Source organism: Chaetomium tenue (genome assembly GCF_020726465.1).
Source record: "Chaetomium tenue strain MPI-SDFR-AT-0079 chromosome Unknown F5144scaffold_4, whole genome shotgun sequence".
Taxonomy (NCBI): domain Eukaryota; kingdom Fungi; phylum Ascomycota; class Sordariomycetes; order Sordariales; family Chaetomiaceae; genus Chaetomium; species Chaetomium tenue.
The window spans coordinates 2395220-2410180 of record NW_027117332.1 but is presented as its reverse complement, the minus strand read 5'-3'; the positions used below and the strand labels follow the sequence as shown (position 1 = coordinate 2410180).

The 14961-nt window shown below is 56.6% G+C and overlaps 3 protein-coding genes across 3 annotated transcripts; 2 read left to right on the top strand and 1 right to left on the bottom strand.

Annotated features, from left to right (window-relative positions):
- Positions 1–2648: 2648 nt before the first annotated feature.
- Positions 2649–3601, top strand: F5144DRAFT_491406 (glycoside hydrolase; the record flags this gene model as incomplete). The annotated part of the gene is made up of 4 exons (XM_066785861.1): positions 2649–3054; positions 3134–3231; positions 3301–3414; positions 3497–3601. The coding sequence occupies 4 exons, from the start codon at positions 2649–2651 to the stop codon at positions 3599–3601; spliced, it is 723 nt and encodes a 240-aa protein (XP_066643176.1).
- A 905-nt stretch (positions 3602–4506) lies between these two features.
- On the top strand, positions 4507–6518 carry F5144DRAFT_592886 (uncharacterized protein; the record flags this gene model as incomplete). The annotated part of the gene is made up of 5 exons (XM_066790401.1): positions 4507–4776; positions 4833–5213; positions 5473–5524; positions 5803–6128; positions 6201–6518. The coding sequence occupies 5 exons, from the start codon at positions 4507–4509 to the stop codon at positions 6516–6518; spliced, it is 1347 nt and encodes a 448-aa protein (XP_066643175.1).
- A 328-nt stretch (positions 6519–6846) lies between these two features.
- Positions 6847–14734, bottom strand: F5144DRAFT_620943 (uncharacterized protein; the record flags this gene model as incomplete). The annotated part of the gene is made up of 9 exons (XM_066792037.1): positions 6847–7827; positions 7885–8208; positions 8273–9840; positions 10162–11050; positions 11480–12853; positions 12923–13495; positions 13556–14470; positions 14541–14627; positions 14693–14734. The coding sequence occupies 9 exons, from the start codon at positions 14732–14734 to the stop codon at positions 7021–7023; spliced, it is 6579 nt and encodes a 2192-aa protein (XP_066643174.1). The 3' UTR covers positions 6847–7020.
- Between the last annotated feature and the right edge of the window lie 227 nt (positions 14735–14961).

Below are 14961 nucleotides of genomic sequence, written 5' to 3'. Positions count from 1 at the left end.
CTTCAGTTGGGATTGTTGAAGCCTTCCCAGGCGATGGAAAATGAGCTTTAAATTGTGACGAGCGAGCGAGGAATAGAGGCACAAAGGCTCAAATGATCCCACTCAATTACGTGAATCTAAAGCTAAAGAGAAGAAAAGAAAAGAATTAAGATATAGGATTCGCACAACTGTGGGAAAACACAGGTGGGAGGCGCACAGACCACCACTCGGGTTGCGGCCAGGGTTAGGGTTAGAACCTGCCGTCACAACAATCAAGGAACGATGCGTTCTGGTGAGTCTACGTATACAAAGAGAGGAGGCCTCCTGGCCTCCGAACGGGGGCGCTTCAGGCCGCCGTTTCCAGCTCGAGCCTCCTGGCCAAGCTGTACATCGGCAGCCTCCCCGAGTCCATCAGCCAGTCGAGGATCCTCCTCGCAAGCCGTGCAGTCGTGGGATTGATACCGTGTAGAACTGAGTAAAAGTCCCGTCATGTCCGAATTCCAGTTCTCTCCCATCTTCGAGTCAACGGTGGGGCCAAACACCACACTACCAGGTGTTCGGCAGTCTCTCGTCCCTCGCCACACTCGCAGGCAGGCGTCAGAACCTCCGGGACTTCCCGTGTAAACAAGTAGTCCCGTAGGCCTATTGCTCCCGTCCGGATTTGAATGAGCAGTGAGCTTTTCGCCTTGCTGAGACCGTCATGCCTCCTTAGGGTTTCGTTCCGGAATAGCGTCTCCCGCTGATGGTCAAAGTCGTCCGCCGGCCTGGTGATTGCTCTGCCGTCCCGTTCCTTTAACCACCTCGCTCTCCAGGCCTCTTCTACTGCCTTGTCCGTGTCTATGGTTCCCCCCGTCCAGCGCATGATCGTGCCCGCGGCTCTCTCTACCGCCGTGGGCCCTTGAGGTCTCAAGGTTCGCGGTCGGCCCCTGTTGCCCCTCCTCGAGCTGAGTCTCTGCTGTATCTTGCGGCAGGCGGTAAGGATAACGCTCCCCGCCGTCTTTTTGCCGCCTTGGCCGTCGTCCAGATCGGGTTGTTGGAGTCGGTTTTCGAAATCTGCAAGCCGTTTGTTTAGGTATAAGTCCAACGGTGGTACCCACGTCTCTGTCTCGAGGTTACGGATGGGGGTAGACTTAAAGGCTCCCGCCACAATCCTCAGGCTCTTGTTCTGGGCCTTCCCGAGGGCCTTGGTGATGCCTTTCTTCACCGGTTTGCCTCCCACATCCGTGGGAATGTGGAACGATGATGCGCCATAGGCCAGCGCTGACCGGATGCACTTTGTGTACACCTCTCGCGCTTTGGCTAGCCCCAGTCCCCACGTCGATGCCGCTAGCCTCGACAGGGCATAGCTCTGGGTCCTCAGCTTCTTCTCCACCGCCGCAAGGTGGGCTTTCCAGTTGAGCTTCCGGTCCAGCCAGACTCCCAGGAACCTGGCAGACTCCTTCGGTCTGACGGGGCTGGTGCCTCCCCCTGGGTTAGTGAGTTCCAGCTGGTTTGTCCACTGCCGTCGTCCCTTGTTGAAATGGATCAGTTCGCTCTTTTCCGGGGCGAACTTCATCCCCCGACTGTCCGCCCCAGATAAAAAATAGGTAACTAGCCTATGTGCTAGACCCTTTCTACAAATTATGACCCTACCCACCTCAGGGTTGGCAGCCCCATGATTGCAAAAGAACCACTCAGATTCGGTGTTGAGAGCACAGATCTTCCCTGGATATGACTACTTAGGTACCCTACCGTAGTTAGTTGGCTGACTCTGGCGGAGGTCGGGGTTCGGAAACCCGCAAGAACTTCCATCCCGCACAGGGAACTAACTGAACTTGGGCTGTTTTACTTAGGTAACCTACCTAGACCTCTGACGAATAAATTTGAAACCTGGCAACGCCTTGCCTTCCCTAGGTCAGTGATCGTATTTGATCATGCTACTAAGGTACCTAGTTGGGTACTCACTTAGGTATGTACCAGGTACCCTGGCCCCTAGGTGTTTCCATCGATCACAGTTCAACCCCTTCTACATAAATAGCATCCCCTGAAATCCGTGATGGCAAACATTCCCGGCCTGGCCATTTTGTCAAATTCTATTTCAGGACCAACATTGCCATGGATGTCAACATTACCTCCCCGGTCACCCCCGTTGCCAAGCAACATCCGGATTCATCAACCCGGATTCCCATCTCAGTCACAGGGGCTATATCTCTTGGTATCATGGCCAGCCAACCAAACATGTCCTCCTTGTCGGCGTGCTTCGCTCGTCATGGCCCGATTTAGGTTTCCGTTCTCCTATTTGGCCATGGAACTGCCGAGTAATAAACTGGGATGGTTTGATTCGTTGAATCCTCGGAAGCATGAGTCCGTCCGCCAAGCGCAGATGCAAAATAATATAGTACCGCACAAAGCTAAAAGAGCGGAACGTAGGAGTTGTGATCCGCGAGGTTACAGTATGGCGTCCCCCTTACAGCCGGGCCGGCAGACGTGCTTTCTCCTAGGTCTAGATTCGGCCCTAATCAAGCCGGCCAGCCCTCCCCAGAATCACACCCCCGGGCCCCCATAGTTTGAAGTCGATATAAAGCAATCACTACCGTGCCGTCCCGTCAACCGAACCCAACTTCCTCCTCCACTCACTCCGCAAGTTCTCACCACCCCCAACCGCCACCCCCAACCTCCACCCATCGAAAATGAAGTCCATCCTCCAACTCACCGCCGCCGCGGCCCTCGCCGTCAACAGCGTTGCCGGGCACTACATCTTTCAGCAATTCTCGTCCGGGGGAACCAAGTACCCGGCGTGGAAGTATGTGCGGCGCAACTCCAACCCGGCGTGGCTGCAGAACGGCCCCGTCACGGATCTGTCGTCGACCGACCTCCGCTGTAACGTCGGCGGCCAGGTCAGCAACGGCACCGAGACCATCACAATGAAGGCCGGCGACCAGTTCACCTTCACCCTCGACACGGCCGTCTACCATGCCGGCCCCGTCTCGCTGTACATGTCCAAGGCGCCGGGCGCGGCGGCGGACTATGACGGAAGTGGACCGTGGTTTAAGATTTATGATTGGGGCCCGTCCGGCTCGAACTGGCCCTTAAGGGGTGAGTATAGGCCGTTAATAGTGTCGGGTGCTGTAGAGTGTGGTGGTTGTGGTTGCTAATATGCGGTTGGTTGGGTTAGACTCGTACACGCAGAACATCCCTAGCTGCATCCCTGACGGCGAATACCTCCTCCGCATCCAACAGATTGGGCTTCACAACCCCGGCGCTGCGCCTCAGGTAGGACCGATTTTCACATCTAGTTGTTAGCGTCGATCTCCCGACACAAAAGTGCTGACTGTTGTATAGTTCTATCTTAGCTGTGCTCAAGTCAAGGTGACCAACGGTGGCAGCAAGACACCGTCCCCGACTGCCCTGATCCCGGGAGCCATCAAAAGCAGCGATCCGGGATTAAATGTCAACGTACGTTTACTCGCAAGAAGCCACGACGGCGGCGGGGGTGAGTTGTGCTTGACATTAGGTTGTTTGTTAACCCGAGGTACAGATCTACAATGGAGCTATCACCAACTACGTCGTCCCGGGACCAGCAGTCGTGAGTTTATTAATGCACCCGATATCAATCAAAACTTACGGATTACTGATTCTGTAACAGTTCACTTGTTAGTTGTGATAGGTACTAGCGTGTGTCGGGTGGCGCAGGGAGTACGTACACCTTCGGTCACATCAACTAGGTACCTAGGCATCTACCGCCTGGTGGCATCTGGGTTTTGTCTCTCCCTTTCCTCGTCGAGGAATCGCGATATGGAATATGCCGAGGTACGTTGGTACTTACAATATTGCCTTTTATCAACGAAATGGTACCTAGTACCTGTTTTCCATTAGTTCAAGTTCTACATGAGGTGGCCCCCCACACGCGAGATACCGATTGGGCTGGACGGGGGTGAGGGTGATGGTCTTTGGAACCTGACTGTGCCCAACTGTGTACATAATCAATGAATTGTTTGAACCCAACTCGGATCCCGGTTCTAGACTGTTGATTCAGCGGCCCGGGTGATATGGGCCGGAGCTTCGTGTCAAATGCCAATGATTGGGGGCTGGTGCGCGTTAGCCGCAAATAAACTGAGCTCGACTGAGCTGGCGCCCAGCTGTCGATCTTGCTGTCTTGGTCGCCGTGTCTCTGGTGATGACAGCTGAACGCCAAGCGAGACGTCAAGCTGCGGTGAAGCTGCCAACGAGAGACACAATTGCTTGGCGGTTTGGCGATCTCTAGCTCTCGCTTCTCCGTGATCGACACCCTTTTTGTTTTTGGAGAATGCTGTGGAGGATACGTGCTCGGTGGGTCAGAGAGCTGTACTTTGCGGGTTTTCTTTTTGGCTTTATAGGTATACTACCTCGCAGGCAGACTCACACAGAGTCCAGAGCGGTCAGACTCACCCACGAACTTACCTCAGGTACCTACCGTAGGTACTCATTCAGTCCTTGCCGAAACAGCTGCCGCCTCTCGTGAGCACAGTCCGAGCATCTATCTTTACTTAGTCGATTTCCTTGGCAAACATGGTGTTCTCGAGCCCGGCTTGGGTGCCGGATATCCCATGGGATATCCCAGACTCGATTCCCCTAGGCCAGTTCAGTCTCGCAGGGCTGAACGACGGCTCTGATTCTGATGTATTGCTAGTCGACGGCCTTTCAGGCAAGTCGTATTCCCGAGCGGACCTGCACCAGAGAGTCGAGTGTGTGGCCGGGGGCCTGGCCAAGGAGTTCGGGTGGTCCCCTGATGAGGGTTCACCCTGGGATAAGGTGGTGGCCATTTACAGCCTCAACACGGTATGGATTTTTTTGTAACATCCAAGGGCCGGTTGATAATACTGATACTAGCTTAGATTGACCTCTTCGCACTCAGTTGGGCCATCCACCGTCTCAACGGCATCTGCTTGTTGCTTCAACCAACCAGCTCCGTGAATGAGATAGTGACACACATGAGGTCGGCCAAGTGCAGAGCCATCTTCACCTGCCAAACGCTTATATTCGCATCGGTTGAGGCTGCGACTTGCTTGTCCATCCCACAGACGAAGATATTCACACTCCCATTGCCGGATGGATTTCTTAGAAACCCCGAGCCTACCGGCAACTTCAAGAGCCTGGAGGACCTGGCTGCCATAGGTGCCCAGACTGGGCCACCCCCGCCGTTGGTTTGGGAGAAAGGTCAAGCCAAGGACCAGGTGGCATATTTGTGCCCGACAAGCGGTACTTCGGGGCGACAGGTACGTCCCATGTCCTCAAAATTCAAGTCCCTGCACTGACTGCAAGCCCTGCCGGAAGAAACTCGCCAAGATCACGCATTATGGTATCATAGTCAATATCTTGCAAATGTCTACCCATGAGCATGTCCATAAGGAATCTTGGCGCCCACAAGTCGTATCGGGCGTAGTCCCATTCACCCATGGCTATGGGGTTTTGATCGGCCACCTCACAGCCTGGCGAGGAGAGACCCTTGTTGTGCTCCCACGCTTCGACATGCAGCTGATGCTGCAGTCAGTTCAGCGGTATCGCATCGAAAGGCTCTGTCTGGTACGTACGCGTACCATTTCTCAGCCTTGGCTAGAGTGCTAACGTGACGGACCTAAGGCGCCGCCAATTATTGTTGCCTTGGTAACCAATCCTTTCTTCTTTGAGGCGTTCGACTTGTCGTCTGTAAAAACCATCTTCAACGGCGCCTCCGGGTTAGATCGAAGCCTAGTGGACAGTCTGCACGCCCAACTGCCCGAGTGCAAGATCATAACCGTCTATGGTATAGAGCCTCCCTATCCGCCCCTCTTCCCATCCAACGTTAACCGGTTGTGTGTACAATAGGATTGACCGAGAGTGTCTTCACCGCGACCTTGACCGGTGCGCACGATACATGGGCTGGTTCGTCGGGCTCTCTTGTGCCCTTGACGAAAGCTCGGCTCGTCGGCCCTGACGGAAAAGACATTGAGTCACTCAACGAAGCGGGAGAGATTTTTCTTTCGTCCCCCAACCTCTTCAGGGGATATCTTGGCAACGAAGAGGCGACTAAAGAGTCCTTCGACGAGGGCGGCTGGTTGCGGACTGGTGACGTTGGCATGTTCAAGAAGAGCCCCAATGGTGCCGAGCACCTCTTTATCCTGGATCGGATCAAGGAGATGATTAAGGTCAAGGTGAGTGGCCCCCGAGGACGTGTTCTCTTGTTGACGTAGAGCTGCTCAGCTGACGCACAAGTCCATCGCCAGGGGCTTCAAGTGGCTCCCATTGAGATCGAGCTCGTGTTGCGGGAGCACCCGGCCGTTGCTGACGTGGCCGTGATCGGCGTGCGCGACGAAAGCGCTGGGGAGCGGGCCAAAGCCTTCGTGGTCCGCTCACAGTCGGGGAAAGACGACCAGGACGAAGACGATCTCATGGACATGCTTGACGATTACGTGCAGGAGCGGTTGGACGAGACTCACTGGTTGCATGACCGTATTGTGTTTGTGGAAGCACTCCCCAAAAGCGCGAGTGGCAAGGTGCTGAAAAGGGAGCTAAGGGCTCTGCCCCTTGTGGCTGTAGTGTGAGACAGTGAGACTGAGACTGGGTGTGAGACGGCAGGATTCTGCTGGTAAATGTGGTAGCTACCTACCTAATCAGTAATTGCAAATGTCAAAATTTTTGAAGACCCGGCTGGCCCTTTGAGAATAATAATGCTAGGCAGATTGAAGTAAGAGTTGGATCATTGGATGGTCCTGTGGTTGGTGTCTAGGTACCTAGGGAGCCTTCAGGATTTAGCCCCCACAGGAGAGTGTCTATTATTCAAGTATTCGATACTGTCGGGGAGGACTGGAAAAATCAAGTTATCGCAATCATTACGAAGGAAGAAAGCAGTTGGAAATTGGAACGAATTGTCTTGGAACTAAGTACCTATTTGCCAACGCCGAAAATGGAAACAGCAACCTGCCTGCTTGGAACAATTTGCTGTGGTGATTCTGGTGAGTGAGTGGACCCCACCTCTGATGCACTCAGTTAAATTACCTGGAACCTAAACCTCATCCACGACTCAAGGAAAAGAACCCCTCGCTTCTACTCCGCGACTTCAAAACACACTAACCGCGACTCTTTCGCCACGATTTTAGCCAGCGCATTAATGCTGCTCGCACCCCTCAGTGTCATCAGCTGGACGTTGGCCCCGAGATAGGCGCCAATCCAGTTCCGTAGCTCGACCGTGACAAGCGAGTCGACACCATAGCTATCCAAACTCCGAGCCGCGCTGAGTGTGTCGGCAGGTGTTGCCATCAGCTTGCCCAACTGCTGCAGAATTGCCTCGCACACCATCTCTACGGCGTCGTCAAGTCTTTCAGCCGCCCCGAGCAGCGTTGCGATGTCGGCCGTCTCGCTTTCCTCTCGTTGCGGGCCCTCATCGCGCTTCGCGAGGTGAGCAAACAGCGGCTTCCTGATCCAGGTCGCGCCTGGACCGCTGTGCGGCTGCACGCCGCCGACCATGCAACCTCCTTCTAGGGGATGGTCCACCGAACGGCCTACCACGGAGAGTAGCTCTGCTGCCGACATTCCTCCCAGCCCCGCCCGCCGCAGCGCCTCGGCCACTTCCGGGTTCTCGCTGACATAACCAGCATCGGTGATGTAACAAACGTTGATGGAATAGGCTGGCCGGCCACGTCCGACGCGTTGACGTGCCAGCGTGTCCTGGAAGCCGCATCCTGCTGCGTAGTTGGACTGTCCCATGTTCCCCCATACGGTGACGGTCGAGGATAGCATGATGAAGAAGTCGAGGTCGTCACCCAGCACTGTCTCGAGGTTCACAGTTCCGCGCACCTTGGGCACGAGAGCCGAGTTCCATTCGTCTGCCGTCATGTCTTGAAAGAGTGCGTCCTTCGAAAACAGTCAGCTGGCTGGTCGACAAACACAAGAGATGGATGGGGAGCCTACCTTGAGAACCATGGCGCACTGGATAATGCCGCGGATCGGAGGCATCCCGGAACTCTCGAGCTCTTGCGCGAGGCTGGCAATCTGCTCGGCGGATCCTATATCGCAGGCCTTTCCCACAACATTTATGCCTCCCGCACTTAACTCCTGGATGAAAGTTTGACTGTCCTGGTCCTTGGCTCCGGAGCGCGATAGCGAGACAATGTTTCGCGCCCCGTGGCTCGCCATCCAAGAGACAGCGGCGCGCCCAAGCCCACCGAAACCACCGACGACTGCGTACGTTGCGTCGGCCTTGAGCCTGGCCGGGATGGGTGCTGGAGGTACCGCCTGTAATCTTTGTTAGTATCTATTTCAATTATCCGTTATCCTTACCCTCGGCATTATTTCTTACCTTGACTTTCTGGTCTTCCTCCACCTTGAGGATGATCTTGCCCGTATGTTTGCCCGCTTGGATGAGCCGGAAAGCTGATTCAATGTCAGAGATGGGCATCACCGTTAAGGGCACGGCTCGGATGTGGCCGGCAGACGCAAGGTCTGCGACGGAGCGGAGTATGTGTCTAGCGAGGGGCTTGTTGTTCTCCATGATCAACGTCAGCTCCACGTAGGCAAAGGTGATGTTTCTGAGCAGAAAGCCCATGGGCATCATCGCATCGTCCATCAAGTCCTTGCGCCCAATCTCAACGAAACGGCCAAAAGGAGCGACCAAATTGCACGACTCGCGGAACATCTCCCCGCTGAGTGAGTTGAGAACAACATCCACACCATAGCCACCAGTGAGGCGCTTGATCGCCCCGTGGAAGGCAGTGGTTCGGCTGGAGAAGATGTGGTCCGCGGGAATATCATATGTATCCTGCAACAGCTCCCGCTTGGCAGAATTGCCGACCGTGACGAAGACTTCGGCCCCGATGTGCTGAGCTAGCATGATCGCGGCTTGCCCAACGGCGCCGGCGGCGGAGTGGATGAGAACCTTCTCCGCGCGCTTCAGCCGGCCCATCTCCACCAGCGAATAATACACTGTCGACCACACAATGGGCAGAGAAGCTCCCTCCTCAAAGGACATGGTCTCTGGGATGATTTGGCAACAATCACCGTGCACCACCGGATAGTTCGTGTACGACCGCGAATAGAGAGCGCAGACGCGGTCCCTTGGCTTAAATCGTTCGCGCATGTTGGCCCCCACTTCGACCACAACGCCGCTGCAGTCGTTGCGCATCTCGGTGATGCCCTCGAGCTGACCGGCCGCAATAAGAACGTCTTTGAAATTGACGCTCGCCGCCCGCAGCTCCATCTTGACGTCGTCAGGACCGACAGCCGGTGCGTCCTGGTCGTCCTTCCAACGGAGAGTTTCCAGCAAGCCCGGGATTCCCAACACTGCCGTGAGGGTACGCCCGTTGTTCAGGAACGGGGCCTGCTCGGGCTCAGCCAACTGGCCGCTGCGGGAAACGTAGTCCGTTATCTCGGGACGAGGAATGAGGCGTGCAACAAAGAGCTGACCATCTCTCGCGGCAAACTCGCACTCCACCTCACCGTTGTCACTCCGGCCCAGATCGAAAGTCGGGCTCTTCAGGAGTGTCGAGAGGATTGCGGCAAGCTGCTCGGGTGCGCTATCATTCGGGTTCTGGAGCTGCAGGGTGACGATGCGGATCTCGGGGTGCTCCAGACGGAGGCAACGGGCAAATCCGGTCCAAAGCCCAGCAACCCCTGGGTCGACTGCGTCTGCGTTGCTATCTTGGCTGACTAGCAGCACCGCTTTTGCGTCCAACACCCAATTCTGGAACCCACGCCAAGAATTGGTGTCGACATTGTCACGAAGCAGCCTGCCAATTTCCGGGAGAACCACAACTACACCCGCCCCTTGGGGCGGTGCACTGAGCTCCTCAATGGAAACCGTCACCGGGCCAATCTGGGCTTCGGGTTGTGACAAAAGCGAGGTCGTCTTTTCCAACGCTGCCTCTGCGGCTGACTGTCCTGATTTTGTGGTGAGTATCTGGATTGGGGGGAGGGCCTGTGCCCGGGGTGGTAGCGGAGTGCTCGCGACGAAGACGGTCAAAGTGCCGCCTTCTTCTTCCAAATGATCTTGGAAGGACGGCTCGACTTCCGCGAACCCGACGTTCTTCAGTCGTTTCATCCATTCGGCAGGCTCGAGTAACGGTGACTGTTGACGACCCTCGTCGTAACCCGCCCACCAGCCTTCAAACACGCCAAAAATGATGTTGTAAAACGGCCGGTAACCGGTGATTTCCATAAGCATTAACCTGCCGCCAGGTTTCAGAAGCGTACGGACGTTCTCGAGGGTCTCGTCAATTCGCTGTGTCGCATGGAGGACGTTGCTAGCGATAATGAGATCGTAGCTAGCCTCCTCAAAGCCCTGCTGTCGCGCGTCTTTCTCGACGTTCAAGACTTTGAACTCGACGGATTCCGCCAGTGGCCCCAATCTATTCTTGGCGTTGTCGAAGAAGGCGGGAGACACATCCGTAAAGTCATATCGACCGACGCGGCCCTTCAACGCACCCAGGATTGGAAGGGTAGTGGATGCAGTGCCAGCACCGATTTCGAGCACACGGAGGCCGGGCTTCTGCAGGCCCAACTCCTTGCACCACGCTGCCATTTGCAAGTTGCAGCGTAGGCAGCGCTCGTCGGCGTAGAGCCGAGACAGGAGGTTACCTGGCGTGAGCAGGGCCAGCGGCTCCGTCTTTTGCGTGAGAATCTCGGGGAGGCGAGATCCCACGCGGGAAATGGCCTCGCCAAACGCTCCCATGTTGCTACCGTCCTCGCCTGAAATAAGCGAGGCATCGTATTCGCGGCTGGCGATTGTCTGCATCCATTCAAAGTACCGGCGGAAATAGCTGCCTTCGGCGATGTCGTCGACGGACACCTCACCGAGAATCTTTTGTATGTGGTAGAAGGTCAGGGCATCGAGGGTCTCATTCTGAGTCATAATCGATGCTGCCGGCACCACGGATTTGCAAATGCGCTCTCGGTGCTGCGGCGTCCAGGCCTCTGAATAGGTAACCCATTCTGTGTCATGGCCCAGTTCCCGTGTTGCCTGGCTAGCACTGACGCCACCTGGCAAGGCCGTGAGGCGAATACCTTGAGCGTGCAGGATCATACCGTTCTCGGTGGCCCCACCACCCTTGCGGCAGACGAGAACATCATATGCCGGTTCGTCCTGGTCCCTAGTCGACGCAGTCAGAAGCTCACTGCCAGCCTGTGCCGGCGAAACGCCAATCCGGAGCTGTTTTATGAAGGTTGGAACAAGTGCAGAGCTTGCACCGCCATTTCCGATCGCTAGATTGTAAAGGCCGTGGAATAAGACCGAGTCCAAAGCGGCAGGATGGAGAATGTCTCCCACGCCACCTGGGTCCAACTGACCGGTCGGAGCGCGTGCAACTGCCACGCTCGCGTTGGCACCAAGTTGTACGCTGTGAACGTTGTCGAACGGGGTCCGCCAGTCAAGCCCAATGTCGCGCGCATGGGCGTAGAACTGGGTTGTTGATGATTCACGTCCGCACAGTCCCACGATGGCCACGAGCTGGTCTTGTGCTGCGCTCCATTCCGCCTCGGTCTGCTCTCGATCTTGCTTCGTCTCAACGCGTACCAAACCTCGGCAATGCTCCGTCCACTCGCCGGTCTGCGCCACGGTAAAGATGCGGAACTCGTTCCAGACGCCCGACGACTCGCGCGCAGTCCGTGCTTGCGGCCGAAGCGAGAGCGAGATTTCTACGTCCGCCTCGTCGTCTGATAGGACAAGCGCTTTGCCGATGTTGACGTTACGGAGCGAGATGACATCGGCATGAATCATGGGAGAAGCTGCCAAGAAGTGCTGCCGCGCCGCCTGCACTGCCATAGTCAGATATCCCGCTGCGGGAAAGACAATTTGCCCCTGGATGATGTGCTTTCGCAGCCATGGAGTTTCCTTGAGACTCAGGAACCGCCGCCAACGGGGCTCGACGCGGTTAACGTCTATGGATAGCGTGCCGAGGAGCTCATGCGGAAGATGGGGCCGTGCCCGATAATCTCTTGACAAGCGACTCTCGTGCCAGAATCTGCGACTGTGATCGAACGGGTATGGAGGAAGATCAGCCAGGAGCGCCGGCGCCTCGGACGGCTGGTTTGCGTTGTCGTTCAAAGTGGCAACGCGTATCGGCGACCCCTGGATGCACAAGAACCCGAGGCATCGCAATAACGACTCCTCGGCGTCGCTGCCCCTTTTCAGGGTGTGCGTGTAAGCCACGTCCCCGAGACTTTTGGAGCGAGTCTTGAGGATCTGCTTCACCGGACCGCCTAGTTGTGAGTGGGATCCGACTTCGACGATGGTATCAATGGGCTCACCATCATACCGCTCTTCGCTCATGAGCTTGACGGCTTGCGAGAAGAGAACTGGGTTCAGAAGATTCTGCACCCAGTAGTCGCCATCTAGTACCGTCTCATGTCCGATCTCCTGGCCGGTCACTGAGCTGAACATGCGCACTGACGACACGCCTACCGTGCTGGGTTTGAGGCCCTCCAGGCGCTTTGCATAGTCGCTAGCCAGAGGCTCCATCTGGTGGGAGTGGTACGCCGCACCGTTGGTCATGAGTTTACGGTTGAAAATTCCCTCAGCCTCGAGCGCCACGGCCAACTGGTCAACAGCGGCCGCGTCTCCAGACACGGTTACGCTGGCCGGGCTGTTGACACATGCAACTCTCATCCGCCCGTGCTCTCCGCCGATCTTGCTAATGTGTTGCTCCGCCGCCGCTGCCGAAGCTCCCACCGCGATCATAGCGCCGGCGCTGGTGTTGTCACGTTGATTTGTCGCTAGCAACTGCCCCGTCAACGTTCCGCGAAAATACGCGGCCGTCATGGCGTCTTCGAACGACAGAAGTCCGGCTGCGTAGGCAGCGGCAATTTCGCCACTCGAATGACCAACAAGGCTCGTCGGGAAGATATCGAGCTCCGTCAACAAATCTACAAGGCCGATCTGCACAGCTGTCTAGAGAGGCTGGGCATAGGCAGGTTCGTTGATGCGCGATTCGGCCTTGGGACGGCACAACTCGCTCACCAGATCCCATTTGCAGCCCAGGCGCGAGAGGTGTGCGCGGGCGCGCTCCAGGGCCCGGAAAAATACGGGACGACTTTGAAGAAGCTGCCGGCCCATCTCGGCGTACTGTGCGCCCTGGCCGCTGAAGACAAAGGCGATTCGGCTGCTGTTCTTCTTCTCTCGCGGCGGCACTGGGCCAGACGAGGCCATTAGCAACTGCGACACCAGGTCGCCCATATCGGATGAAACGAGAGCGATGCGGTGGGGGAGCATGGTATGCTTGCTCAGCGTGTACGACAACCGGGAGAGCAACAGGTCCGGCTCGACCGCCCGTCCGTGACGCTGGCTCGCTACGAGATATTTGGCCACCCTCTTGCACATCTTCTGGCATGAGCTTTGGCTGGCCGCACTGAGGATGAAAACTCGGGGGGAGCCTGCCGTGTTCTCCCAGGACAAAGCTCGGCGCAACGACGGTGCGACGGCTTGTAGGTGCTCGGCAGCCGCGTCCAAGACCACATGGGCGTTGGTTCCGCCATATCCAAAACTGTTGACCGAAATCCTGCGCAGGGCCCGCCGTTCTGCTTGCAGTGGTATCTAATTTCACGGTTAGCAAGGCCTCCAAGCATAGCGCGGGGGGTGAAATCGTGAACTTGCCCTCAAGTTCCACTCGTCTAGTAAGATCTCCGGGTTCACTTTTTTAAAGTTTACCTGAGGCGGAATGACCCCGTTCTCCAGCATGAGCACAGATTTGATCAACCCGGCGAGGCCTGCAGCGCCCTCAAGGTGACCAATGTTGCCTTTGACCGAACCGATGGGCAGCTTCCGCCGCGAGGCCCGGCCCTGGGAAAGCACCGATGCTACGGCACTGACTTCGATCGGATCTCCAACCTTAGTGCCTGTGCCGTGGGCCTCGACGTAATCGGCGAAGGGCTCGAGATGGGCCTGCTGGTACGCCTTCAAGATGGCTTCGCGCTGCGCCGCCGCGCTGGGCAGGGTGATACCTTGAGTGCGTCCGTCCTGGTTCAGGACCGAACTCCGGATCACAGCGCGCACGTTGTCTCCGTCGCGCAACGCTGCCGAGAGGGGCTTGAGCATGACACCGGTACACCCTTCACCACGTCCGTAGCCGTTGGCGCGCGAGTCGAATGAAAATGACCGCCCTTCAGCCGAAAACATCTTGAAGCGGCTCTGGTAGTGAAAGCGTTGCGGATCCAGCAGCAGGTTGACGCCACCGACAAAGCACTGGGTTGTCTCACCGAGCCGTAAGCTCTGCACGGCCTGGTGCAGAGCCACAAAGCTTGAGGAACAGCCGGTGTCGACCGTGAAGCTAGGCCCGCGCAAGTTAAAGGTATAAGAGATACGGTTGGATGTTATCGCCGGACCCGTGCCGGTGACGAGGTACTGAGGGGGGTCTTCCGTATCACGGGTCATCATCTCGTGGTAGTCGGAACTCCACTGGCCGACGAACACACCCGTGTTGGAACCCCAGAGGGCATCTCGACTCAAACCTGCGTTTTCAAAGGACTCGTATGCAACTTCGAGAAGCAGTCTTTGTTGTGGATCCATAGCCTACAGCAGACGTTCCTCGTTAGACCTGGTCCAGAGTGAAACGAGCAATACAACAATGCGGAGCCCTTACAATTGCCTCGACAGGGTTGATGCCGAAGAATGAGGCGTCAAACGTGGCGACATCCTCCTTTAACCAGTGTCCGCCGCCTGCGTTCGTCTTGAAGAAAGCAAGCAGGTTAGCAATGTTGAACGGCAGCCGAGCTGAGCCCCGGGGGTACTCACGGTTGAACTTTTCTTGGCGGTCGGGTCTTGAAAAGCCGCCATATTGAACCGTTTCCCTGGCCCCGACGTCCACGCTGACCGCCCGGATACGAGCATGTCCCAGAAGGAAGATGTATCGGCCGCGCTCCCAGGCAGCCGACAGCTCATCCCAATGATGGCAATGGGTTCAGCGGGCCCATGGCCCATCGACTCGCTGGAGGTCCCGTCATGGTGTCTACTAAGGATGGACCATGGTGTTGATGCTTCGCTCTCTCCTGTCTCGCTACCGG